The sequence below is a fragment of the Taurulus bubalis genome (genome assembly GCF_910589615.1).
Source record: "Taurulus bubalis genome assembly, chromosome: 19".
NCBI lineage: Eukaryota > Metazoa > Chordata > Actinopteri > Perciformes > Cottidae > Taurulus > Taurulus bubalis.
Genome location: NC_136607.1, coordinates 2,460,585 through 2,486,346, shown reverse-complemented (window position 1 = coordinate 2,486,346; position 25,762 = coordinate 2,460,585). Strand labels below are relative to the sequence as shown.

The 25,762-nt window shown below is 43.6% G+C and overlaps 2 protein-coding genes across 2 annotated transcripts; both read left to right on the top strand.

Annotated features, from left to right (window-relative positions):
- Positions 1 to 4,692: 4,692 nt before the first annotated feature.
- il6st (interleukin 6 cytokine family signal transduce) lies at positions 4,693 to 18,116 on the top strand (the record flags this gene model as incomplete). Its single annotated transcript, XM_079234877.1, has 16 exons — positions 4,693 to 4,830; positions 5,511 to 5,583; positions 6,226 to 6,531; positions 6,736 to 6,883; positions 7,054 to 7,211; positions 7,331 to 7,485; positions 8,246 to 8,408; positions 8,921 to 9,000; positions 10,258 to 10,474; positions 11,607 to 11,777; positions 12,508 to 12,609; positions 13,468 to 13,614; positions 13,737 to 13,877; positions 14,074 to 14,170; positions 15,568 to 15,649; positions 15,862 to 18,116. The coding sequence occupies 16 exons, from the start codon at positions 4,693 to 4,695 to the stop codon at positions 16,465 to 16,467; spliced, it is 2,784 nt and encodes a 927-aa protein (XP_079091003.1). The 3' UTR covers positions 16,468 to 18,116.
- A 1,898-nt stretch (positions 18,117 to 20,014) lies between these two features.
- On the top strand, positions 20,015 to 21,127 carry purg (purine-rich element binding protein G; the record flags this gene model as incomplete). Its single annotated transcript, XM_079234875.1, has 2 exons — positions 20,015 to 20,128; positions 20,171 to 21,127. 2 exons carry the CDS (start codon positions 20,015 to 20,017, stop codon positions 21,125 to 21,127), a joined length of 1,071 nt encoding a protein of 356 aa, XP_079091001.1.
- Positions 21,128 to 25,762: the final 4,635 nt, after the last annotated feature.

The window sequence follows — 25,762 nt, the reverse complement described above, 5'->3', positions numbered from 1 at the left end:
GTGTCCTGCAGCACCTCTACAACCTGAGCCTGAGGCAGGAGGAGGTCCCGGTGCTGTGGAAGACGTCGTGCCTGGTCCCTGTCCCGAAGAAGAATTCCATCCGTCCTCAATGACTACCGACCGGTAGCCCTCACCTCCCATGTGATGAAGGTGCTGGAGAGGCTGGTCTTGGCCCACCTCCGACCGCAGGTGAAATCGTCGCTGGACCCTCTACAATTTGCTTACCAGCCTCATGTGGGTGTGGACGACGCCATCATCTACCTGCTGCAACGAGCTCAGTCGCACCTGAATGGAACCGGTGTCTCTGTGAGAGTCACTTTCTTTGACTTATCCAGTGCATTTAACACCATCCAACCACTGCTACTGGGTGAGAAGCTGCGGGTGGTGGGGGTAGACTCGTCCACCATCTCCTGGATCACTGACTACCTCACAGGCAGACCACAGTTTGTCAGAATGGGCCGTGTGCTGTCTGGGACGGTGGTCAGTGATGTTGGAGCCCCACAGGGAACCGTTCTGTCTCCCTTCCTGTTCACCCTGTACACCACTGACTTCCAGTACAACACGGAGTCATGCCATCTGCAGAAGTTGTGTACAAGAAGGGGATGAGTCGACTCTTTCCTGAGGAAGCTTCGATCCTTCAATGTGTGCAGCAAGATGCTGGAGATGTTCTACCAGTCGGTTGTGGTCAGCGCCCTGTACTTCTCCATCGTCTCCTAGGGGAGCAGCATTGGAGCCGGTGACACCAACAGACTTAACAAGCCAGTTAAGAAGGCCGGCTCCATCGGCTGCAAGCAGAAGTTTCTGGAGCAGGTGGTGGAGAGGAGGACGCTGAAGAAACGTGTCCATATTGGACAACCTGGACCACCCTCTCTACCACCTGCTGCAGGGCCAGAGGAGCACTTTCTCAAAGAGATTCCTCACACTCTGCTGCAATAAGGACCGTTACAGGAGAACATTCCTGCCGACAGCAATACGGCTTTATAACAAGTCACCGCTTGCTAGTTCCTCTGTGGATTAATTCATCAATGTACCATACATCAGGGCTCCAGACTAACTTTTTTTACTAGGAGCACAGTGGCCCCCCCAACTTAAAATTTTAGGGGCGCAAGCTGAAAATTTAGGGGCGCACACTATAAATCGACTTGCAAAGTTTTCTTATCATTTTCACTGTCCATCCATCCATCCAGAAGCAGGCTCTGGACCAAAACTCACGGCAAGAATATTCTACTTTAATCCATGCGGTACACACATTTCACTGCGATAAAAACGTCCGCTAGATCGTAACTACATTCTGATTAACATTCAAGTTACTCCAACCCTTATTGCCTTTGTAAACCAGCTGGCTCGGTTAAAACAGTTTTACGATGCAGTGCGAGGCGTTGTTACTGTGCTCAACTAACAGCATTATTCGGGTCCTCAGGCACGTTTTCTAGCTAACGTGCTAGCTTAAGCGAGGTTAGCATTGGATATATACGGGCGATGTGGAGGAATTGAGCTTCTCTCAAAAACGAGTAATTTATAAATATGTCTTAAATAGAGATCTCCCACCATATTTGAACAATTTAATAATGCGGGTACTTACCAAAAGAGCGGATGTCGGTGGAGAACGAAAAGAACGAACGAGAATGAGGCCCGGTTCTTTTATGCAGAAGGACCCCATGAGGGAGGCCCTAATGGTTGCCTGTTGTTTAATCAAGTAACCATATATGGTCACTTCCGCAGCCCACGTGGGGCAATTCTCATCTCGCCCCAGATTGCGTGTTCTCGTCTCGTTCTGTTCTCACCTGCCTGTCTCTGGCTGTGGCTGAGAATCTCCTGGTGAAACGACTGGGCCCAGATCAACTTCCTGAAATCAGCACAAGAACAGACCGCGCAGCACATGTGGACATGTTGCGGATTACATTCTGGAGGAAGTAAACAACGCTATGCTACATTTTTTCCCTGGCATTGCCCTCCAGAAACCAAGCAGTGGCGAGGGGTTAGCTAGCTGGCTAACGTTAGCCAGCTAGCTTACCAAAGAGAAAACGGTTGTTTATTTACAGACGGGGCAAGATCATGCCAAATGTGGACATGCTATTCAACCAGCTGCAGAAGAGGAACATCGACCCTGTCTTCATTAAAGGACTTGTCTAGAGGTTCATAGACAGCATTCAAAAACAGGTAAATAACTATATTGTAACGAACTGAGTGACATGTCATGTGAACCTGTTATGTTTAAAGTGTTATTGTGTTTACAGGAAGAAGTTGTTCTCGATAAGAAGACTGGTTATTGTAATTACTGGGTTCAGGAAGTCAGTGAATGTCTCATGAGCTGTGTAGCTTGTAGCTTGTCACTCATCGTAGCTACCGATGAGCTACCGGTGTTACACCCCAACTGGTTTTCAAACCTACTGGTTTCCCTTCGCGTGCGTGCGTTGTCTTCACTTCACAGCTGCAGCGGTTTTCTGTCTGGTCACCAGATTCGTCTCAAATTCACAAACATATTGCTGGAGATCTTCAAGCCACATTTCATCTCCATTGCAGCGATCGTGATTGTATAAGTGAGCGCTGCATCACAACCACGTATGAAGAAATACATTAAAGAAAATATATTTATAAAAAGATCGCAACGACCTGGATTCGATCCCTGTCGAGCAAAATGCAAATCTACTGAAAGACGGTGGCTCAACCTACAGAGCCACCTATTATTAAAAAAACTCAAGTCATTTCAGGTATTACTCATTTATGTCACATCTCCTCTGTGTCCAGGGAACCTCTTGGTCTAGGTGAGCTGAATTGTATGAATAATATGTCCTTATTATGTCAGTGTTGGAATACATTATAAAAATGTAACTGCAAAGTTACAAAAGTACCTTTTTTGTTGTTGCATTGAATCATAATAGGATGTTTACTGAAATTGATTGGCTGGCCCTACCCCAAAACAAATCCACCAGCCGCCACTGGTTAAAATAGTTTTTTATTGTGTAGCTTTATATGAGAGAGACAACTTTGAGGGATATCTTTAGTGTTATTACATATATGTAATGTAATATAATGTATTTATTGCATTATAAAACTATCAAAGATCAACGTGTAACCAGTCAAATTCCATGTATCTTTACACACATAGCCAATAAAAGCTGATTCTGATTCTGATGAGAATGTGTGTCTGTGTGTCTCAGTCAATTTAGGCTCGCTTCTATAATGCCAGAACCGGCCCAGAATCGTCAGCCATCAACGGGCCAGAGCCGTTTCAGTGCTTGGTGCCGATAAACCCGGCTGCCATGTCTCAGCCAGAATAGGCCCATGTCCGTAACAGCTACATCTGGGCCAGATATGGCAACAATGAAATGGGCAAAAAGGTGGCTCACATTTGGCCGCATGGAGCTGGAACACAGCTGAGTCAGCTGACACTCGGCTGCAATACGGCCGAGTCTGCTGGCTACCTGTGTAACCATCTATAAGTCCTTAATACTTAATTTACAAATGGGGAATCCATAATTTATAAAGTATGAAACCCAAGCTTATTAATCAAGAATGAAACATTTATAACTGTTCATGAATTGCATACTAATGAGTGTTAATGTTGGAATAATGCTTTATAAACGATGAATTCAGTGTTTATCCATGCTTTACTAATGCTAAATAGTGTGTACTTATTGTAAAGTGCTACCAAACATGGCAATGCATATTACATTTAATTACATCCAATTAATCCCCCTCAATCATATACGGACTGGTCCTTTCATGAACTTTATGTTGGGGGTCAGCCAGGCCTTCCTTTCACTTCTGCAATTGTTCCACAATGCTGCATCTGGTCTTTTAACAGGAAAACGCAGGCGTCGGCACATTTTCACCGTTCTGGTCTCCCTTTCTGGCTTCCGGTACGTTTTGTTTTTAGCTCTTATGGTTTTACGTTATTATTATGTTGTTTCACTGCGTTTTATTCATGCCCTTTGCTTTATTTGGTTAACTTTGGTCAACTGTTGTTGTTTTTAAATATGCTCTGACTACATTTGGATTGGAATTACTGTTGCATTACGTTGCAAGAAGACAATGCTAGAAAAGATATGAGGTGAGAGAGAAAATCACGTATGTAGAATTTAAGTTGCATGGCTCATCATGTATGCCTTAAATCCTAAATTTAAAGTCTGTGATTGGGGAAGATTTAGATGCATATCAGGTCCCCTGTATTTGACAATATACAACTCGTTCTGAATCTTGGAGATGTAATGATTTTCTTATCTAGGGCTGCCATATGCTGATTACTGAAGTTTGCTGGAAAATCAAAAAAATTATACACATACAGTATATTCTTTTCATGACCTCTGCCTTGTGTAAAAGCCTATTTTTGCCATTGTGGTTTGCCATATTTTCTTTCTATCGGTGTGTGTAACTGTAAGCTTTTAAACATATTTTGCATTCAATGATATAACCTACTCCATTGCGATGTACCTATTTACTGTAGGACTATTGTCTCTCTGTTTGAGAATAAATAATACTTTGGCACACATGCAATCTCCTTTAAAAATCGGATTACCACAGTAAAATGATCCCCTCCCCAATCACATTATGTTATGTCTTGTTCTGCCAAGTCAATGAACTCTTTTGGGCACGTCCATTCTTTCGTACCAGAGAGGCGGAGACATACTGGAAAACATCAGGGCGGGGGACGCGTGGACCGGAACAGTGGAAACCACTGATTCGTCAGGAATGTTTGACAAACAATTTATCGGACGAATCAGCAAGCAGTATGTCTTCACTGAGCGTTTGACCAGATCGCTAAACTCTCACTTGTGTACCAACGAGCTCACAGCGAGCGGCGGGCCCATCGGTACGGTGTCAGATCGTGTCAGTGTGGCGCAGCACGCGCAACAATGTTGCGACACAGGTCTCCCTTTACGGGAAGTGGGCGGTCCTAACCCAGAATCATTGGCTCGGACGGGACAACATAATAACGTTAACATTCTTGTTTTGGCGAAATTCAGATTTAAGGAATACATAAATATGGTATCGACGTTACAGAGAGCACACAGGGACCAACATTGAAGTCAGTTAGGTAAGTGGTAACGCCTTGCTTTTGACTGCGGAAACAACATGGCGTTAACGGCGATGGCAAAAATGTGATCTCTCAATGCTATCCTAAATATTGAATTCGCAGCACTATGACTGCAATGTAACGCGACGTGCGTGTTAGCCACACGCAAACATAGCCTGTGCTTCCGTTTATTTAGAACAACTTTACTACCATTAGCTAACACTGTAATACACTCTTATCTCGTGTTAACACAAGTATCTTAGCGAAGTGAGAACAGAGAACATGAGACGTGAAGAGTGTCGGGTCAGAGGAACAGCCAATAAGTGACGTCGACGTTACTCAATGATTAGCTAGTTACTGGGACTAATTACTGGGACTAATTACTGGGACTAGTTGGTGACGTTGTGCGTTTGTAGCGTTATTAGTTGAGACGGAACTGACGCTAACTGTACTTTCTCCAGTCTGACGTGTTGTTCTCTGTTTATGTTCCTAGCTCGTCTTCATCATGTTGTCTGCGCAGCTGTTGCTGTTGGCCTGCATCGCCTCTGCTCTCCCTGCTCGAGCCGGTCAGTGCCCTTTTCCCTTCCGAGTCCTTGCACCATTTGTCTTTTAGCGGACACGTAGTCGCCGTAGTCACGTCTCTTTTGCTGTTTGCAAGCTAAATGTCTCATCTGCTGCTGCCCAGGAGTGGACATACACTTTAACAATGATGTGCACTCGACATGTCTACGTGTCACAGCAGGAAACACTGTGGAACCAATTACATTAATGATGGGTGAATTCCATTTAACTAGATGCTTGTACTCATGGGCTCTGGTTTAGCGCATACATATCACAATAACCATTGTTGATGCTGTTAGTTCCATCAGTTTCCCCCCCTGCTATGACAAGTCAGTATGTCTGCCCTGACAATACATTTAACCCTACCTGCTTCCTAAAGCAGGGGGGTATTAAAAAGGTGTCCATGTCGTCGGCCCCCTCCCTGTCCCGGTTACATAACCTTTGCCCTGCAGGTTGAAGTGGCTCCTTAAGAGTTGGCTGAGCTGATGGGCATGCAGTGTACCAGATAGACAAATGTGTTGTTCCACTAGTTTGATAACAAGCATTGAATTGTTTTCTTGTTTTGTTAGTTTTCTGAAGAAAAGGGTAACATGTGTTACCTTTTTCTTCACTTGATGCTGTTTTTTGATAGCCTTGCTCTGTTTCAGCTTCAGAAGACACCAGCCATTTGTTGATAGCCCCACAGTCTCCAGATTTAGAGATCGGGACCAACTTCACGGCTACGTGCGTGATCATCAACACAGCCGAAGTCACCGCAGATGACCTCTACTGGAATCTGTCTCAGACTATATCCAAAGAACAATACACCAAGATCAACGAATCGGCTCTCAGTGTCACTATCCCCATCATCGATGAAAAGTCAGAGTGGTTATTTTGCCTCTGCAAGAAAGCGTCGCCCTATTTTGCCCTGAACAAAGGCAAATTTATTCACGGGATCTACCTTACGAAAGGATGTAAGTTTGTGTTGAGGAATAATGTCATCTAAGTTTGAGCTCAAAAGCAACCTGAAGAAGTAGTAGACACATGTATGTGATTAAACGTAACCTCACTTTTATCTTTGACTTGTTTCTAAAATACATTAATACCTGTGTCATTAAAAAAAAAGTACACTTGTCATTTTGTATATTTAAAAACCTTCTCCCTTGTCTCAATGTCAGATCGTCCGGGGAAGCCTGAGAATCTGTCCTGTCAGGCCGTTCAGGAGAATAAGTACATCTCGACAACCATCAGCTGTAAGTGGGACCCAGTAGGACGTCAAACCACACATGTCCCTACATCATACACACTGACGGTCGCAGTGATATCGTGAGTATACCCCTAGAAGTATTTATGTCTCTGTGGCAAAAGGAATTATGTTTTATTTGAGGTTGTCTGTCATTCTCATGAACAGGATATCTCAAGAACTAGAGATGTATTGCTTGTGTAGTCCTTGCTGTTGAGTTCCTCTAAACAGTATTCAAATCTTTTGTCAACAGTTCTACAACCTATAATGTGTCAACCCAAAAAAACAACGCCACAGTGGAATTTCTGACCGCTTTCCCCAATCATATGACGCTGGAGATCTGGGTGGAGGCTCACAATAAACTGGGGAGAATCCAGTCCGAGCATCTGAAGAAGGATGCCGGCTGGTTTGGTAAGTCTGCTTCTTCATGTCGGCTTGTTCTGATCTAAGTCAGGGCTATGACCCATACACACCAGTCACTATGCTGAGATGTGACTAACGACGGCAGCTTGTTGTGTCTTGTTTTACAGTGAAAACAAACCCTCCATCAGACGTCAAAGTCATTTCAGAGAAGAGTTTCCCAACCTCCCTTCTGATAAACTGGACTCATCCTATTCCTAAAGAATATGTGAAATTAACATATCAAATAAGATTCTGCCCACATGGATCTCAAAGTTGGACATATGTAAGAATGTTTTCTCTCTCATTCTAATACATACAGTCTTTTTTTCATTCAGAGGTGGAACTAATGATATTAAATTAATCTCCGCCCCCCCCAAAAAGCAGGCGGTTCCAATTTAAGTTTCCCACAATTATCAGTGAGTCAGCATTGCACAATAGCACAGCCTTGGCTTCGTGCCCTGTTCTTAAATCACAAATCCAGCTGTGGAATTTTTTTTTTTTTTTTTTTAAAGGTTGTCTCCCACTCACCGCCAGCATTTAGTTTATTTTTACCCATGCTTGTGAATTTATTGAAATCCATTTTTTACCCATCACCTGGTGCAGGACTCACTCTGAAACTGTCCAGCACTTGGATGCACTAAACAAGGCTGTTGAGAGTCACTAACATTCAGATGGCTGATGAATAACTCCAAGCAGATTGTAATTTGGCCAATGATATTAGCATTTATTCACAATATATTCTGATGTGCTGGAAATACAGCAAGGAAATTAATAATGAGGAAATATTCTACACAAATCAATAAATGAAATGCATCACATCCTTTTGTTCTCACATCACTGTTACGTTTAAGTGATGCTTGAGAATTTATCTCAAAGCATCACTGTGGCTAACCAAGTACAGGCTCACAGAGCATCGCTGTAGGTTCATATTTTGGTGATATTTTCTACGTGTGGATGCCTGGTCAACTGACAAGTTTGCTGTTTGTCTTTTCTCATTATTAGTTAACCAAATCAATGAAAGAGTGGTGTTTAATGTCCTTTAGGTACCTCTCGTTGACACTGCCATGGACATCCAGTCCTTCAGACTCCAGAACCTTCAGCCAGCCACGGTATATGTCACTCAGGTGTGCTGCAAAAACTCGGGAGAGGGCTATGGCTACTGGAGCAACTGGAGTACCAACGCTACCATGAGAACACCGGAAGACCGTGAGTTTGATGACATGACATTTGTGAAATAGTTTGACCACTGAATACAACGTGGTGTTACAAAACAATGGAAGAACTTCAGATAGATGTATTGTCAAATATCTGTTCTATTTGATGGACACAATAGCTGCATTTCCAGTCACATATTTTTATTCACGTTTTGAAGTCTCGCATTAGAAGAGCTGTATGGAAACGGCGAAATGCTTTAAAATTTAAAATTTAAAATTCCTTAACTGCGGAAAACATTTTTTCACTCGGCTAGTGGTGTGTCACAGTGTGCAGTCTGGTAAACACATTTTGAATTTTTTTTCGTGCAACCTCATTGATCACTAACCGGTAAGATGACACAAATATTTCAAATGCAAATGTACCGTGGTGAAAGGACTTGCTGAACCGGCGAATCTGCCCGTTGTAATGTAGATTTGTAATATATATGGTATGATGATTTGTGTTTTGTTAAACGAGATATTTAAGTTGTAGCTTCCTTTTTTTTCTTTTCTTCTTTGTTCTAGAACCAGGTAAACCAGATGTATGGAGAATAATTGCTGACGGTGAAGGCATAAACGAACGACTAGTGCAGTTTATTTGTAAGGTAAATAACCACATCACATTCAATTTAACTCCCAAAGACGCTCACACCTAATGATACACATATTACTGTTTGCATTGGAAAAACAAAACAATAAAATGGTAGAAAGTCTTTGTGCAGACTCTAGCGCCACACGTACTGCGAGAGCAGTGCGTATGTGGAGCGGGAACTTTTCTTTCTTTCTTCAGCCATCATGTTAATAAGCTTTCACACCTTAAACAAAGTCAATAACCAATTGCGTTGTACGAAACAGACGTCAGGTCGAAACGTACACTATAATGTAGCCAAGGGTTGTGAGGGCCTTGTCTACATGGTAACCCGGAAATTGCGAAAACTGTGAGACTTTCTACCCATCAACCTGTATGACCCAGAGGTCAATGTCAAACCTCACCCGTTGGAAGTCAATGTCAAACCTCATCTGTTGGAGGTCGAAGTCTAACCTCACCCGTTGGAGGTCAAAGTCTAACCTCACCCGTTGGAGGTCGAAGTCTAACCTCACCCGTTGGAGGTCGAAGTCTAACCTCACCCGTTGGAAGTCAATGTCGAACCTCACCTGTTGGAGGTCGAAGTCTAACCTCACCTGTTGGAGGTCGAAGTCTAACCTCACCTGTTAGAAATCGAAGTCTAACCTCACCTGTTAGAAGTCGAAGTCTAGCCTTAACTGTTGGAGGTCAATGCCTGACCTTGACCGTTGGAGGTCAATGCCTGACCTTGACCGTTGGAGGTCAATGCCTGACCTTGACCGTTGGAGGTCAATGCCCGACCTTGACCGTTGGAGGTCAATGCCTGACCTTCACCGTTGGAGGTCAATGTCTAACTTTGACTATTAGAGGTTAATGCCTAACATCAACCATCTTGCGAGGGTTTTTACAAATGGTCGGGTCTCATCGATCGCCTGGACACGACAGGTTATGAGTTGCCTCTATATTTATTAGGATTATAAAACAACAACAACGCAGATTAATGGAGCAATAAAGTTTGCCATTTTGGTTCATACTACACTTTGACAAAGACCGCACGTACTAGATCCTTCCGTTCTTGCCTTTCACAAGAAACAAGAAATGCCTTAGACATATACACTACGTAACAATACGCACAATGGCATCACCATAATAGTAACCAAAGCAATGTTAAAATGTACCCAAATGGTTTCTTTGAGATTATTGCAACCCAGTTTCTGAAGACCACACTGTTTTGGCAGAAGTTTTAATCTGAGTTTATGCAGAAAGGTATCACAGTGTGTGACTTTGTTTCTGCCAGGATCCTGTGTTTGCCAATGGGAGGATAACAGAATTCAACATAAAGATTCAAGACCAAAAGGTTCCCATCCCAGTCAAAAGGTCAGACAGTGGCGCTATCACTGTCCTTCAACAGATTCGCCTGGCTGGCAATGCATCTGTCAAAATATACGTCGCCGCTGTCAATTCTGTGGGCAAATCCTTTGAGGCATCGTTGGTCATCCCAGAAAAATCCCATGGTAGGTGTCCATGGTGTCACTCTAAATGCACATACAATGTATAATCTAAACTGCTGCATGTATTATTTTCAGTGCTGCAACACTACACACCATATGCACAAAGCCATTTTATTATATTTACATTTATTGTCCAGTGGGTCTGTTTTTTTGTGTTCCTGAGAACCTACAGATCAGTGATCATAAATGTATTTTCTTTAAATCTTTCTGTAAATGGTGACCCCTTGTGTCTTAAACGAACATTGCGTCCCCGATAGTTACTATCATTTTGCTATGATAGTAACCATCTCTATGATGTTGCAGTCTTTTAATGAGCATTGCACCACGTTGCTGGACAAAGTGGCTCCTTTTAAGGATTAGACTAGGGCCGTCTGCAACACTTCTCCGTGGATGATGCTGTCTGCTCCCTGAGGTGAAAGGACAGAGCAGTTGTGGAAAGCCACTGGGCTAGAACAGGTTCCCACGTACCTCAAAGATCTCCAAGACTCTTTTATACTGTACTAAAGGCTGCTTACTTTGCAAACTTAATTTCTTCCTCAAAAAGAAATCATACAATTTTATTCGACAGTATTTAGATTGCTTCACTGGCGCTCTCTACATTACCATGTTTTGCTATAGATGATTGTATAAGTTGCTTACCTTTTTTATTGATTAGGTAATGGCTATTAAGGTCCAGGGTTAATTCTGGGACTTGTTCCTCCAACTCTAGCCCCTCTCGTTCTCCGACTGTTCTGGACTATTTCCAGCCTATCAACCTACAAAACGTGATGAAAAATGAAGCCATCGTCTCGCCCTCTGGATCCAAAAGTTCTGCGAATTATTGGCCTTCTGTAACAGCTATTGTTAATTCCTCATTATCTACAGGATGTGTCCCTTCCTACCCAGCCCATATTAAAGAAAACAAACTTACATCCTGCAACTATAGTCCTATCTAAAAACTACCTTTTCTATCAAAGATCTTAGAGGCGGTTGTGACCAACCAACGTACTGCTTTCAGCTGCAGGCTGGACTGTAGTTCGCTGCTGCGTCTTGTCTAGTCCTGTTCACACAGACGCACGTTGCTGCACAACACGGCTAATAATGACATTTTCTGAGTGTTATAAATGCTCAAATTAGCTGTGTGTGTGGGTTCCAGAGCCAGCTCCAGTTGGAGGGCTGAAGGTGTGGCCCCAAGGGGGCCGACTGTGGTTGGAGTGGAAACCCCCCAACAGCACAGCTCTGTCGGAGTACGTGGTGGAGTGGGTCAGTGGTGATCGGACAGACTGGCAGAGGGAAAGCAGAAACACCAGGCGCACTGCCATTAAAGGTCATCTCTTTTACTTTCCAACAGGCCATCAAAGACATATTTCATCCAAAAGATGTGAACTGTAAAGTGGCTGTAAAAAGTTGTGGAGTTCCATCATGGACTGTGGTCAGCTTGGATGTACACAGTTGCCATAGCTTTCAATAATAAGTTGTCATGAGTTTCAGTCTGAACATTCATAGAAACATGATTCATGATATAGGGAGTCTATTATGTTAGGGAATGCAAATGTAATCACTTGGAGATGCTCTTTTGAATGGAGCTGGCCGATATGGTGATCTAGACATGATGTAGGGCTTTTTGACTGCAGTGATGGTGAGGCGGTTATCTGCAGCTTAGAATACCAACAGAGTGAATCATGAATACAGACTGAATTGTTCTACCGTTAGCACTCATTTTTGTACAGTATGAAAACCAATGAACAGACTCAGAAACCTGCTTATGTTGTGTGATCCATCAGTCCACATCAAGTCTGCATTCATATTAAGCATGGTTATGTAGTTTTTATGCAGATTGCTGCACTGCATTACGTCTGTGAAAATGTGTAAATCCAAGCTGACACAGCTTTCTTCCATGGAAGAGCAAACTGCTAACAGCCACACTTCAAGCCCACAGGGTGTGTCATACTGAAGTATCACTTAATTGATACGCTTTACTCTAAATACATTGGTTTCTACGGGTTTCACTCTGTACTAACACTTGCTTCAACTCTTGATCTCAATGTAAAATCTAGGCAACCTTGAGAAGTTTGTTTGCTACACCGTGTCTGTGTATCCTATATACTCTGGACGGACTGGGAAACCAGCGAGCACAGCTGCCTTTCTGGAGCAAGGAGGTACACACACACACACGCACGCACACACACACACACACGGGACCCAACAGACAGATGCACAGAACGGAAATGGAAAAAGGCAAAGAGACAAGAAAATTAATCAAAACTGGAAACCCTCAAACAGAATGACCAAGAGTGCATTTGTGTCCAGCTTGATCTCTACCCGCTCTGACGCCGTGCACACGTGGTCGAGGAGCTGAAGGCCGTTTTAGAGCCAGACGCTGCAGTTACTCTCCACCAGACAAGACTCAGGGCATGATGGGAAACGTTTGGCTGTTGTCTGATCGAAGAGCTGATTGGCTCGTGGTAACACATTTGACAATTTGACAACAAATACCACGTGTTGTCCAATATTTAATCCTATTTTTCTGTGTAATTGTAATATTCACCACTACATTGTTGGCTATTAGTTTGTTGGCCATATTGTGTGGTTGATAACAGTTCAAACTATAAAACAAGCAACAAGGGATTCACAGGCAGACATGAAAAGAACAAAGGATCGCACACAATGCAGATACAAGCACGTTTCCGCATAAATATATATTTGCATACTCATATAAATAAATCTGAATGAGGTCTATAAACTTCAAGTCTACAGGTCAGATCTAACATTATGTAACTTTTTTTAAAGGCTGCTGGAAACTGTCCCAGCAGCTCACGTGTTTTGTTCCCGTCGTCTAACTCTTCATGCAAAAACAAGAACTGATTAAAACGACCAAGTTTTGGTCGACTTGATAATATGACGTATTGCTAATTTGTAACCAGTTCCTCCAGAGATGTTGCCACAACTCATCAGTACAAAGTCAGACTATATCTGAATCCAGTTGCATGATTAGCCTCCATGCTGTGTTCATGCAGCTCCATTGGAAGCCCCCGCTGTTCGACTGAACGGTAAACCAGGACATAACGAGGCAGAGCTGGTCTGGAAGGAGCTCCCTGAACGCAGCCGGCGAGGCTTCATCACAAACTACACCATATTCTACTCAAGTGGAAACGAAACAGCCAGTACGTATCTCTGACATGAATAGAACCAGACGGCTGTCTATTTAGTGTCAGACCCCAGGAGTTGTTTTCCTGACGTTACCCAAACGCCTCTCTCATTTAATTTCTGTTTTGCTCATTTGCAGATATAACCGTGCCAGCAGACACCACCTCATACACTCTGAAGTCATTGACGCGCAACACCAAGTATGACACTTGGATCATAGCCTCAACCGTCAACGGCTCCACCCCCAGCTTCAATCACTCATTCATCACTCTGAAATATGGTGGGTGGAAACCTTGGTTATATATATATATATATATATATATATATATATATATATATATATATATTTATATTGATGCTTTCAGCAGCGGAGAGCGCTTTGTTTTGAGATCTATTCCTTATTAGACATGCTTGCTAGACATTCTCTCTGCTCTTGGCTTGTTGGTAGAATGTGGTATTCTCTGTGTTTCCCTCAGCTCCAGGAGAGATGGAGGGCATTGTGGTCGGCGTGAGCCTCGGCTTTCTGTTCATCGTTGTTGTGACCATGCTGCTCTGTGTCTACAAAAAGGATGCGTAAGTCAACTGAACACCTAAGCTCAACACAAATGTCTCTGAGGAGAGCTGTAAGAGCACCATTACAATAAATTGTCTGCGTCCTGTGACTCCTCGTGTTGGCAGGCTTTTCATCACATTAGTGATTAACTATTTGATATCACAGCTTCTGAAGTTTTATATATAGTCATATTATATATACAAAAAAACTATAGTTTGTTGTATTTATGAAATAATAGAACAAGAATAAAGACAATGTTTGACATTGTATTGCTATTTTACCAGTTATAACTATCAAATAAAAAATAGTCATGTGCCGGCTACATTGAGGTCCATTAAAACCACAACTATGCGGTTGTTAAATACTGTCTATATTTGTGGTTCATGTGGTAAAGTGTTCGTCCTGTAACCACGAGGTAGCAGGTTCGATACCTGTCCTTTTCATGTGAGTTTTACATTTTAAACGCATATCTTTTGCTACGTTTACACTGAGCGTCCTCCCTACGCTGGACTTTTAGATCACCGCAAACGGAGGAGGACGGATCCGTTTTTTCTAGCGGACGCCTCAGTGTCTCATGAGCTGCCACAGAACCAGCAGCAGTAGTTGAGTCTGGAGACGTGATCCACTTCCTGAAAGTATATTTACTTTGCTCAGTTTGCTGCAGCAGTTGAGGAATCGCTCTTCTGCAGCTTTCACCTTTCAGCAGATGCTTGTTCTGAAAGAGTCTTTCAACATTAAATATTTTGTTGTTTGCTAATTTCTCGTCACATATCAAGCAGACAGGTCAGCCTGCATCGTTGGCAGTGAAAGCAAATTAATATGTCCACGCAGAATTAAACTCTACTTTCCTCCGTTAATTTATTCATCCGTTGATAGTTTAGCGACGGCGGGGCTCTGAATCACGAGGAGCCAGCTGCAGGGGAAGAGGCTTGACAGGATGTAATGCACATCCTACATTCTTTAACTAAAATGTGCTTGACAGGATGTGATGCACATCCTGTCAAGCACATTTTATGTATTTATTTATTTAAAATAAATGTTTAAATATTTAAACATTTATTTTTATTTTCAGTGACCCAATATCACCAAAAACTCCAAGATGAGAGGAGTTCCCTTTTGAAAGATTTTCCACTGGGCAAAAAAAGAATAAAATAAAAACGTCTTTTTTTGTTTTTGTTGTCAAAGCCTCAGGGAGCCGCAACAGACGGGCTAAAGAGCTGCATACGGCTCCGGAGCCGCGGGTTGCCGACCCCTGATCTAGAGCGTACCCTGACCCTAAGCCACAGGACTGTCCATAGCAACCAGAAGAAGCTAGAAAAAACATAATGAATGAAAATGTTTTTAAAGTTCTTGTTGGCTCTGGAGCCACAGTCCCTACGCATATATATAACCCTCAGTGTTTCCTCTCATCCTGTAGGATCAAGGAGAACTTTTGGCCCCGGATTCCAGACCCCGGAGAGAGCACCATTGGAAACTGGTCTCCTGATTATCCTTTAAAAGTGAGGAGTCCTTTTGAAGTGACACACATGAGGGTGACGGCATGTATAGTATTCAACATGCGACAAACCAACATCCTAACAGTCTGACCTGTCAAAGAGGTTTCCTTATTCTCTCTGTTAGCAGACACCGCCTCACTAGTGAAACTAGAGGTCAGTTTGTTTTCAGTCTGATTCTAATTAGGCTTTTCTTTTCAACTTGTGCTCCTCTACAGGCAGAGGCACCAAAGGAGAACGGTCTGTGTGGCGTCAGTGTGCTCGATGTGGACGTGTGCGATGGGAAATGCGTGTTTGAGGACGACAAGGCCAGTCTGCCTCTAAAGAAGGACAAGTATCTGTCCGAGGAGCACAGTAGCGGCATCGGCGGCTCCTCCTGCATGTCCTCACCTCGCCAAAGTGTGTCCGACAGCGACGAGGGCGGCGACATGGCCGACACCACGGCCAGCACCGTCCAGTACTCCTCGGTGGTGGCCTCCAATGGCTACAAGGGCCAGACCCCGAACTCCCAGCCCCAGCAGGCTATTTTTTCACGGTCCGAGTCCACGCAGCCCCTGCTGGACTCTGAGGAGAACCCAGACACGCTGCTGCAGGAGGGCAGCAGACAGTCCCAGCGTTTCCCCCGCCGGCCATGCTCCACACACACTGCAGGGAGCGGTGACGGCACCAACCCTGCTGACATCACGGAGCAGCAGGGGGAGCTGGAGCCTCTGGACTTCTGTCCCCTGGAAGAGAACTGTGAGCAGGCAACACCTACAGATGGCCAGTCAGCGGCACCGGTCTCCAGCTACAAGCCTCAGCTGGGTGGCTACAGGCCGCAGTAGGAGTGCAGACGGACCTTGGGGTGTCATCCATGTGAATGCTTCTGTACCTTTTTGTTAAAGTGGCAATAGGCATGTTTTTGGCTTCATTACAAAGTAAATTTCATTGTTTCCATTGATTCCGCATAAGCCTGGAAGTGGCAGACGGTGGATCAACTGCAGTACCTGGAAAACAAAAGGCAGTGTCCACAGCTCTTTTCCAATGATAGCACCAGCTCCAACGTCATTCCAAACCCACAGGAAGAGCGCTGAGCTTTGAGTGGCCAAACGGAGGAATTATAACGTCCCTATCCGTCACGTGATACCATGGAAACGATAAGACGTTTTCCCATAGACTTACATTGGGAAAGAGACGCCTATCAACTTCCTAGTTGGAACCCTTGAATGGCCCTTTTTAACTCATTCGGTTCTAAAAGTTCTAAAATGCACTAATAGTTGAAACCAGTTATTTTCCTTCCTTTTATGCATGTGAATGAGATCGCGACAGGACCGAGGGCTGGGCGGCGGAGCTAAAGGCAACAATGGTGTTCATGCTCTATGGATCTGGGGATCAGGAAGATCCATGCATCTTTATCTGAATCCTATACTCGGAAGTCAAACGTTTTTTACTTCATGCGCCACTCAGCAACGTTCATAGGAAAGATTAGCATGCCAGTTCTCTTTATTCATCATTCGCTCATTTGCATACTGGTGACATCGTGGTGCGTTCATTTGCGTAAAGCTTACCCCCGTACTGTTGACAGAAGAGCCTGTGATTACTCTGAGCAGCACTGGGATTGAATGGCAATATGTATTTGAATATGCTATTTTTTTCCCCTGATGGTCTGATAGTTGCGAAATTTGTTGCCAGTTCTCTGAAGAAAAATTAAAGCAATCCTGTTATATTTGCAACAGCAGTGGCAACAATGATATCATTTGTAAATGCTGCAGGGATTTAAAAAAGTTGTCTATTGCCACGTTAATGTCACAATGTTCTTTTCAATTCTTGATGCAGTCTTTTACACGTAGCCAAGTGTAACTTCTTCCAGATGCTTCGGGAGAGTCCTCTTCAAGGGGAATTAGAGCTTGCAGCAGTAGTTTACTAGCTTTGCAGTCGCATAGAAAACTTCCACTGCCACATCTTTATAGTAAATAATACCCAAAACATACTCGCACATGTATGTTCAGTAAATGTTGCGTTTGTGTACCACAGTTTCAGGAGTGATGGGTGCTACAGCAGGCGGATTGAGGATGAAGCTGTCTTTGATTTGTTTCTGTTTGAGCAGTCTCTTGCTGTAGCGCCCTCTTGTGGACGGGTTTACCTCTGCAGGCACGTTACGGCTGGTCACCCGCGCCTCGTCACTTAAAGTGTGTGTTCTCGGTTGGAGTACACACTCTTCACATGAATGTCATCAAGTAACAGCAGACCAAGCGCTGGCTCTAGAGAGGGACATTTCCGGTGACATGTTACCTGAAGGCCACCGTAGTTCTCTACAAAATGAAAATACATGACTGACTATTATATTATTCACTTTTTTCAAAGCACTATTTCAATACGAGCTGTCGCAGAGGTCATGCATTTCATTACCTGCTGACAAGGTTAAGGGGTTTCCCTGTTTTGAAATGCTGTAAATGATGATCATTATGAAATATGAAATAAATGTTTTAACTAATGTGTTGATGTCCGCTGGTTTTATTGTGCTTATGACTTGTAAAGAAAGAGAATAAAGGTTATATATTGATACCAAGTCAAAATGTTGACTTTTAGAGTGGTATCTATTGATAACTTTCTCGTCAATGTTTTGTTTTTATCATGCAATGTATAGTAGTATCGTATAGCGATATAATGAAGGATAGGAAAAAGGGCCCACTAAGTGTGAATCAAAATTGATACATTGCACATATGAGGCAGCACTGAAACCCTGTTCGTCGATTAAAGGTCATTTGGGTCGTGGATGTTCCATTTTTGCTGCTGTTGCTCAGCAACATGTAATATATATATATATAATATATATATATATATATATATATATATATATATATATGTATGTATGTTTTTATGAATCGTTAATTAGCTCTAAGAGTACAACAACCAAGACTACGTCTCATGTTTAGCTAACCAGTGGGGCAAGCTCACATGCACTCACACTCACTAACATGCCCTTAAAGGCACTCTCATACGTGCACTAAAATGCATTAACATGCACTAATTTTCACTCGCATGCACTGAAGGGCACGCGGCCGGCTGGCTATGTGAACTAAGAGAAGAGAGGCTGTACCATGTTAATGGTTAATACACCTGTATAATCATTACCTTATCATAACAGCCAGTCAGCTGATTAGAACTAACAGTGGATTTATTTGAGGTGGAAACGTATTCTTGACTTGAATATAATATAATATTATACTGTGTGAAACAGGAGAAGCTCCACTCAGCAGACAGGTTTCTGACACTACAATGGCCAGACCAAATGACTTCTGGGTCACATTGACCATGTGTGTCAGGTTAATAAAGAGCCGCAAGGCATGTCACTAGTATTGTTTCAGAAGATGATGCACTTTTTCATCAAATCAAGTTTTTCCAAACAGATGGCACACATTGCATATGGCTTTAAGGGCAGTTATTACCTGTCGCCAGTCATCTCTAAATCATGTAATATAGGTTTGAACTGTATTGATTTCATTATTTGGCTTTAATAATATGATATAATTGTCTGACAATAATGATAATTATGTGATTAGTGCATTATGATGCACACCTTCTTAATTACTGGATAACTATCACATTTTAAATAACAAGCTGAATTGAGTTGCGTTTGCATGTCTTAAAACACATTTTTATAGAATTGCTTTTAAGTGATGTCATCCTTTTATGATTTATTATGAAGTTCTTTTGTTCCCCTGTTTTTGTTTTTATATTTTATTTATTTGTTTGTTTTCTACTCCATTTGCTCTATGTGGTTATTTGTTTGGTTTTGTTGTATTCATTGCCTTTATGGTCCTTTTTGTTCACCAGTATTTAAGCTATGTATGACTATGCTTTGCTTCTCTGTAGAGCCCTCTGTAAACTTTGTTTTTGAAGCTGCTATATAAATGAAGTTATCATTATAAATCCACGTTCCTGTTCAGAATATGTGCGGATGCAGCTCGTGCAGCTGAGCGCGTGAGAGCCGCCGTGTCTCTTTAACAGAGGTATTCTCAGGACGGGGAGGGTGGATGGGTTCATCGGGTTCATGTAGTATTGGACGCCGCCTCCTCCCGTTCCAGGTTGGCTGCTTCCCTGGCTGTCTCGGTGAAAGGGGGTCGCTGTGAGGCAAGTAGGTGATGGAAGAAGGAAGACGGTGGAAGTTTGCAGTGGAAACGGCTAAACAGTCGAGCTTGACCTTATATTCGGGACACGGAGGCTCGATCAGCTGGTGACTCCAGACGAGCTGCCATTTTTTTTAGGTCATTCGAGGCATCTGGCTAACTTGTCTGTATGAAAAGAAGCCTGCTGTATTCTCCTGTTTAGTCGCCCACTGGGATGGAGGGATCGCTTTGTCCTGTGCTGTCTGCTGGCGGAATATAAATCATGATGGCTGATGTATGTTGCAGAGGGATGGATAGAGGCAGGGGTAAGATTGCATCCGATTCTTTACCGAGACCCACATATCCACAGCAATATGTCCACACCGGATCCCAGCAGCATCAGCATCACCAGCATCAGCAACAGCAGCAGCATCAGCAGCAGCAGCAGCAGCAGCAGCAGCAGCAGCAGCCGGGCAGTGACATCCAGGAGTTAGCCTCCAAACGCGTCGACATCCAGAAGAAGCGCTTCTACCTGGACGTCAAGCAGAGCGTGCGCGGGCGCTTCCTGAAGATAGCCGAGGTGTGGATCGGGAGAGGCCGCCACGACAACATCAGGAAGAGCAAGCTGACGCTGTCCATGTCGATGGCTCCCGCGCTCCGCTACTGCCTGGGAGACTTCATAGATTACTACGCCCGCATCGGGCTGCGGGGGGGCCTCGCGCCTCCGCAGCCCGACGCGCACAGCGGCGGCAGCAGCAACGGCCAGGGCCGCGCGCTCGACTCCCGCAGGAGGGCGCCGGAGCCGCACGCGGCGGGGCCGTCTCCCACCGGCTCCCCGGTGTCCGACGACCATGCCCACCGCGTGCTCAAGAGCGAATTCATCGAGAGAGACAACAGGAAGTACTTCCTGGACCTGAAGGAGAACCAGAGGGGTCGGTTCCTCCGCATACGGCAGACTGTCAGCAAAGGACACGGCACCATGGGCTACTACGGCCAGGGCATCGAGCAGACCATCGTGTTGCCCGCGCAGGGGCTCATCGAGTTCAGGGACGCGCTGTCGCAGCTCATCGAAGACTACGGCGACGAGGACAGCGACGACCGCGGCCGAGCCGGGACCAGGAGCCACGACGACAACCCCGAGCTGCCGGAGGCCGCGTCTTTCCGCGTGGACAACAAGAGGTTTTACTTCGACGTCGGCTCCAACCGGTACGGTATCTTTTTAAAAGTCAGCGAGGTGCGCCAGCCGTACAGGAACACCATCACGGTTCCCCTGAAAGCCTGGTCCCGGTTCGGAGAGAATTTCATCCGGTACGAAGAGGAGATGCGACGGATTTTCTCCTGCCACAAAGAGAAGCGGATGGACGCGCGGCAGGACAGCGAGGAGCAGGAGGACTGACCTTGGCAGTAGGCTTCGCTTTTTGCATGTATTCTAGCGACCGTGTTAGTGAGATACCCCTTTGTGCAGCGCGCCCGAGACCCCCGAGACACCGCGTGGGTCCCGCAGCCTCCTGCACGAGACGCAGGGCCACCTTCACTCTTTGGCTCGTGTCACCAAGGGCTGTAAACCAATAACCTGCCAAGAATGCCTACATCAGTTTGAGTGGTAAAACAAAATGTATATGTAATTCTCAGTGCTATGTAATGCACTTTAGCCAAGCCCCCTTAACTTGAAGAGCGTGCTATAAATTACAGCATTGTGTGAGATATGAGTTGCATTGGAAGGTGTTAGTAGGAACGCCGGCTCAGCCTCTTGAATAATTCAGCTCATTGGTAGTTTTAGGATGTGCACATGTGCAGAAACCTCACTGACAGTAAAAGTATCCAGTATAGATTCCGCAAAAAGGAAAAATAGGACAAATTTGTAATAACAATTATTTTCATTTTTGAGACTTAAAAGGAACAGAAGACCGGTACATTTGGCTTGCTGGCCACTGAGCCTCGAGCAAGAATTAGCTGTAAGTGCAACACACGCCGGCTGCATCGACCCACGCTGTGGACTCACACAGAAAAGAACAGACGTGTGTGTGTCCACACACACACGCTGCCGGTGTGCGTTGCCCTCCAGTGGCCTCCAACTACGACTGTTTCCTACTATAGTGTGTAGTTCATTCAAGAATTACAACGTCTATTACAGTTGCCACATTTTGAATAATACTGCAGAACACACACACACACACACACACACACACACACACACACACACACACACACACACACACACACAGGCTTTCACATAAAAAATGATCGGCTTTCGCGTTAGATTTTTCAAAACGCAACAATGAAGAGCGTGCACGTGACCAGACCAGGTAAAATACCATGCAGTGATGTAGCATCGTGCTGATCTTCCCTCGGCAGCATCGAGACGAGGCCGGAGGAGAACGTGCCGTAGAGCCCGGCCTAAAGCCAGAACCAGGACTGCTTTTTGACGAGCCTTTAGTCAAGACTTGCCCGTGACAACACCGCCTCCTCTTTTCTGTTCTGCTGTCAGCGGGAAAAGCACCAAACAGTTCGCGATGGTTAACGAAGTTCGCAAAGGAGACTAGAAATGAATCCAAACATTTATTAGCTAGTGCAATACATCTCCTTTATGATTCTACCCAAACACAGGGCCGTGTTTGTCATATCTAGCTTGGTGATGCATTCAGATACTAATCTTTGATTTCATACTTTCTTTGGACCTCAAACACATGAAAAATAATTGACTTGTGGCCGTGGTAGATCTCTGTATGAATATATCTTTGAAAAGACGTCTCCTCTATCCGCCAACAACCCAGTGTGTTGTTGCCACATTATTTACACGGTTTGGTAATTCTAGCCCGGCAGGCCAGGTTTACCCACTGTGTTGGCTGAAGGAAAGGTATTTTACATGTGTTCTGCTGAGCACACAAGAGATGAGCGCGCAGCTCGTCTTCAGTGGCCTCACTGTGCACAGTCATGTTATTCATGGCAGGAAACAGGCCGCAGTCACGCTGCAGAGACAAGCAGCTGAAACACTTCCATCAGAGACGAGGCACCGAGCTGGAGGCAGACCTAAACCGCCTCTGCACTGAAACCTGGAGAAACATACATCTTTTTTTCTTCCATTTGTGCATCACCTGTCACCACTTTTGAATAATTATCATTTATTTTTCCACACGAGTTGTGATCAGTTCACCAAAGAGGCATTTCCTAAGCAGATTCATTTTTATTTTTTACATTTTCCTTCATGAGGTAAAAAAAAATTTCAGTAAAAATTAAAAATTGGAGCAAAGTATGGAAGAAATGTGTTACAGAAATATATATATATATGTATGTATATATATATATATATATATATATATATATATATATATATATATATATATATATATATATATATTCTATATATTGCTTTTCTATCCTGTAATCCTCTTATGAGCCCTGAGATTTATCTCACAACCCCATTGACAGAGACAGGCCAAGTGCCCGTTGCATAGTGATGCCTTTAAAACTTTAGTGGATACTTGAAGCATTACGAATTATATTTCATATTATTTTTCTACATGCCCCTCCAACCATTACTCACTGATAATATTATTTTAAGATGAGGCATGGAAATGAGTTATCTACTCATGTTATACATCACTCTAGCTCTAAGGTCTTACTGCTTAATGTCTGGCTGAATAATGGATTTGATTCTGAAATATGTGGTGCTATAGAAACGTGTTTCTGTCTGTCGTATAAAGGGCCTATATCTGAGCCTCTGTGTTTTCAACATGACACACAGAGGTGGTTTTAGACACCAGACTTGTTTCCTTGATGTCATTGAACGCCTCACTGCTCATTGGCACCCGGGCAGAGACGTGGTAGCTCCATCAGGCCTTTCAGTGCTCGTCTCTGCTGAACCCTGTATTTGACCTTTCCCCACTATTTACTCATGAGGACGTGATGTTGTCTTAAAACGTCCACGTCTTACTTGTTGGTTCTTTTTTTGGCTGTTAGTCCCTCAAAGAGTCCATGAAGTGCTGCCACTTCCCGAGAGCTTGAAAGAGCCCAATGGTTTGCTGTACATTGAGCTCTGTGTTGTGCGAGAGCTGGTCACCATGACAAAGAACCCGATTCAGACTTTGACAACCACAGTTGGTGCGCTCTGCTGATTGCCTTGGATCAGTACCAGGTGGGTCAAGGTCTTCCGTAAGATCATTCTGTCAGCAACATCAAGGGCTCACAACCGTTTTCTGATGTCGTGAAGTAATAGGCGTTACACTTATACAAGACCAGTCTTCCACTAGGACCGGGTCGGTTTACCTAGTGGTTAATTCAATATAATGTACAAACCCAAAAGCAAAGACTCCTTGGGCACTATAGAGTCAACCGTCTTCACTCTTTTGTTCACTGTTAAACTAATGTAACCCAGACTCAACTCACTGGTGTCGGACATTGTGAATGAAAACTGAATTTCTGTCGCAAAAGAGAAACGTGAGAGCAGCAGAGCGGTGAGTATAACATGACTAACATGTGCTCTACATTCTGTTTAGTTTGCGTTAACAGCATTCATTATTATTCATAATTATAACAAGCACATTATAATTACTGCTTTGTTTTATGTTAAATACTTTATAAACGAGACAGAATAAATGCATTTAGGCAGAGTTAACATACTGTACACTCACCTTTCATATTAGATTGAACGGTATAACTAGACGACGACTCTCAGAACAATACGGATGTGCATCCTCATGTGGCCTGAAGCTGTGCTGCAGATAGAAATGTTGTATGGAAGAATTTCTGCTAAACTATTTGGCGACCCTGATCAAATTTCCTGCGACCCTCCTGTGGGTCTGGACCCGGTCTTTGGGAATCAGTGCTTTAAAAGATGAGATTAGCGTACAGCGTTTATGGTGTTCATCAACGTGGCACAGTCCACTTTGAGGTGTCCTCACAGAGTGAATGAATCCTGCTGTGGTTTGTAATGTGGTATTATTCTTGTACTGTGCTCCCTTGTGATTGGATACCACTGAGCTGCAGCACTGAGGTTGCAATCAAGTCCTCTTGTACTTATTCATATTGATATTATAAATGAAGTTAAAGCAACTACTTATTGAAAGGCAGTGTAAAATGTAAAAATCATAATGTTAGTCCACTTACTGACTAGTCCTTGTCTGAACAGAAGCAAGACAAAGCACACAGAAGTGTCTGAGTCGGGCCCTTTGTCTTAGTGTAACTCTACTGTGTACTGACTGCGCTCAGTGTAATGGCACGTTTAATGGTCTTGAGATGTAGTGACATGACTGATATTGGTATCGGAGGGAGAAAAAAATGCAGAAACAGTTCTAAAATATTTGTATTGGTGGCAGCCAGGTCTTGTGATGCCTTTAGGTGCATTGAAGCACAGGACTAGTTGGGTTTGGTGTGTTTGTTGTCTGGTGTAGGCATGAACCTTAATGATACCGTGAGTTGTTTTATTTTCATATAAATGGCAAAAGTTATATAAAGCAGTGTGGAAGTATAACTCAAAGCACAATTTATTTAAAAAATGACGTGCAATCAGAATATATATCCGATTCTTTACATTGATTTGATTCAGCGTTGATAGCCAGAGGATTTGGCTCAAGAGGCAAATGTTTCAATGTTTCCTCAGTCGAGATATTAATCATTATTAAATTATTATAAAGACGTGATATTTATTCCCCTGAAAGTGGAATGAGAATTCCTTAAAAGCTATAAAGTTATCTGTCTTTTGTATTCCAAATATCACTCCAAAAAGCACTTTAAATAAAAGCTGCACTTTCGTTCTGCTGCTTGCTGATCAGTTGACGTAGAGGGACCATTTCTATCCATGCCTTTGGTATGAAGTGACAATCATGGATCCCTGCATATAGAATCTGATGAGCTGCAGCTAAACACAACTCTTATTATGATCTGTGTCCGTTTTTCGACAGCTTCTTATAGTGATGACAGTCTGGAGTTGAACATCCTGCGCATACTAACGTCAAATTAAATGTCATATTAAACAGTCATTATCAGATGTACTGAGACACTAAAGTCTCTCTGATTTTTGTGAAATGAGCAC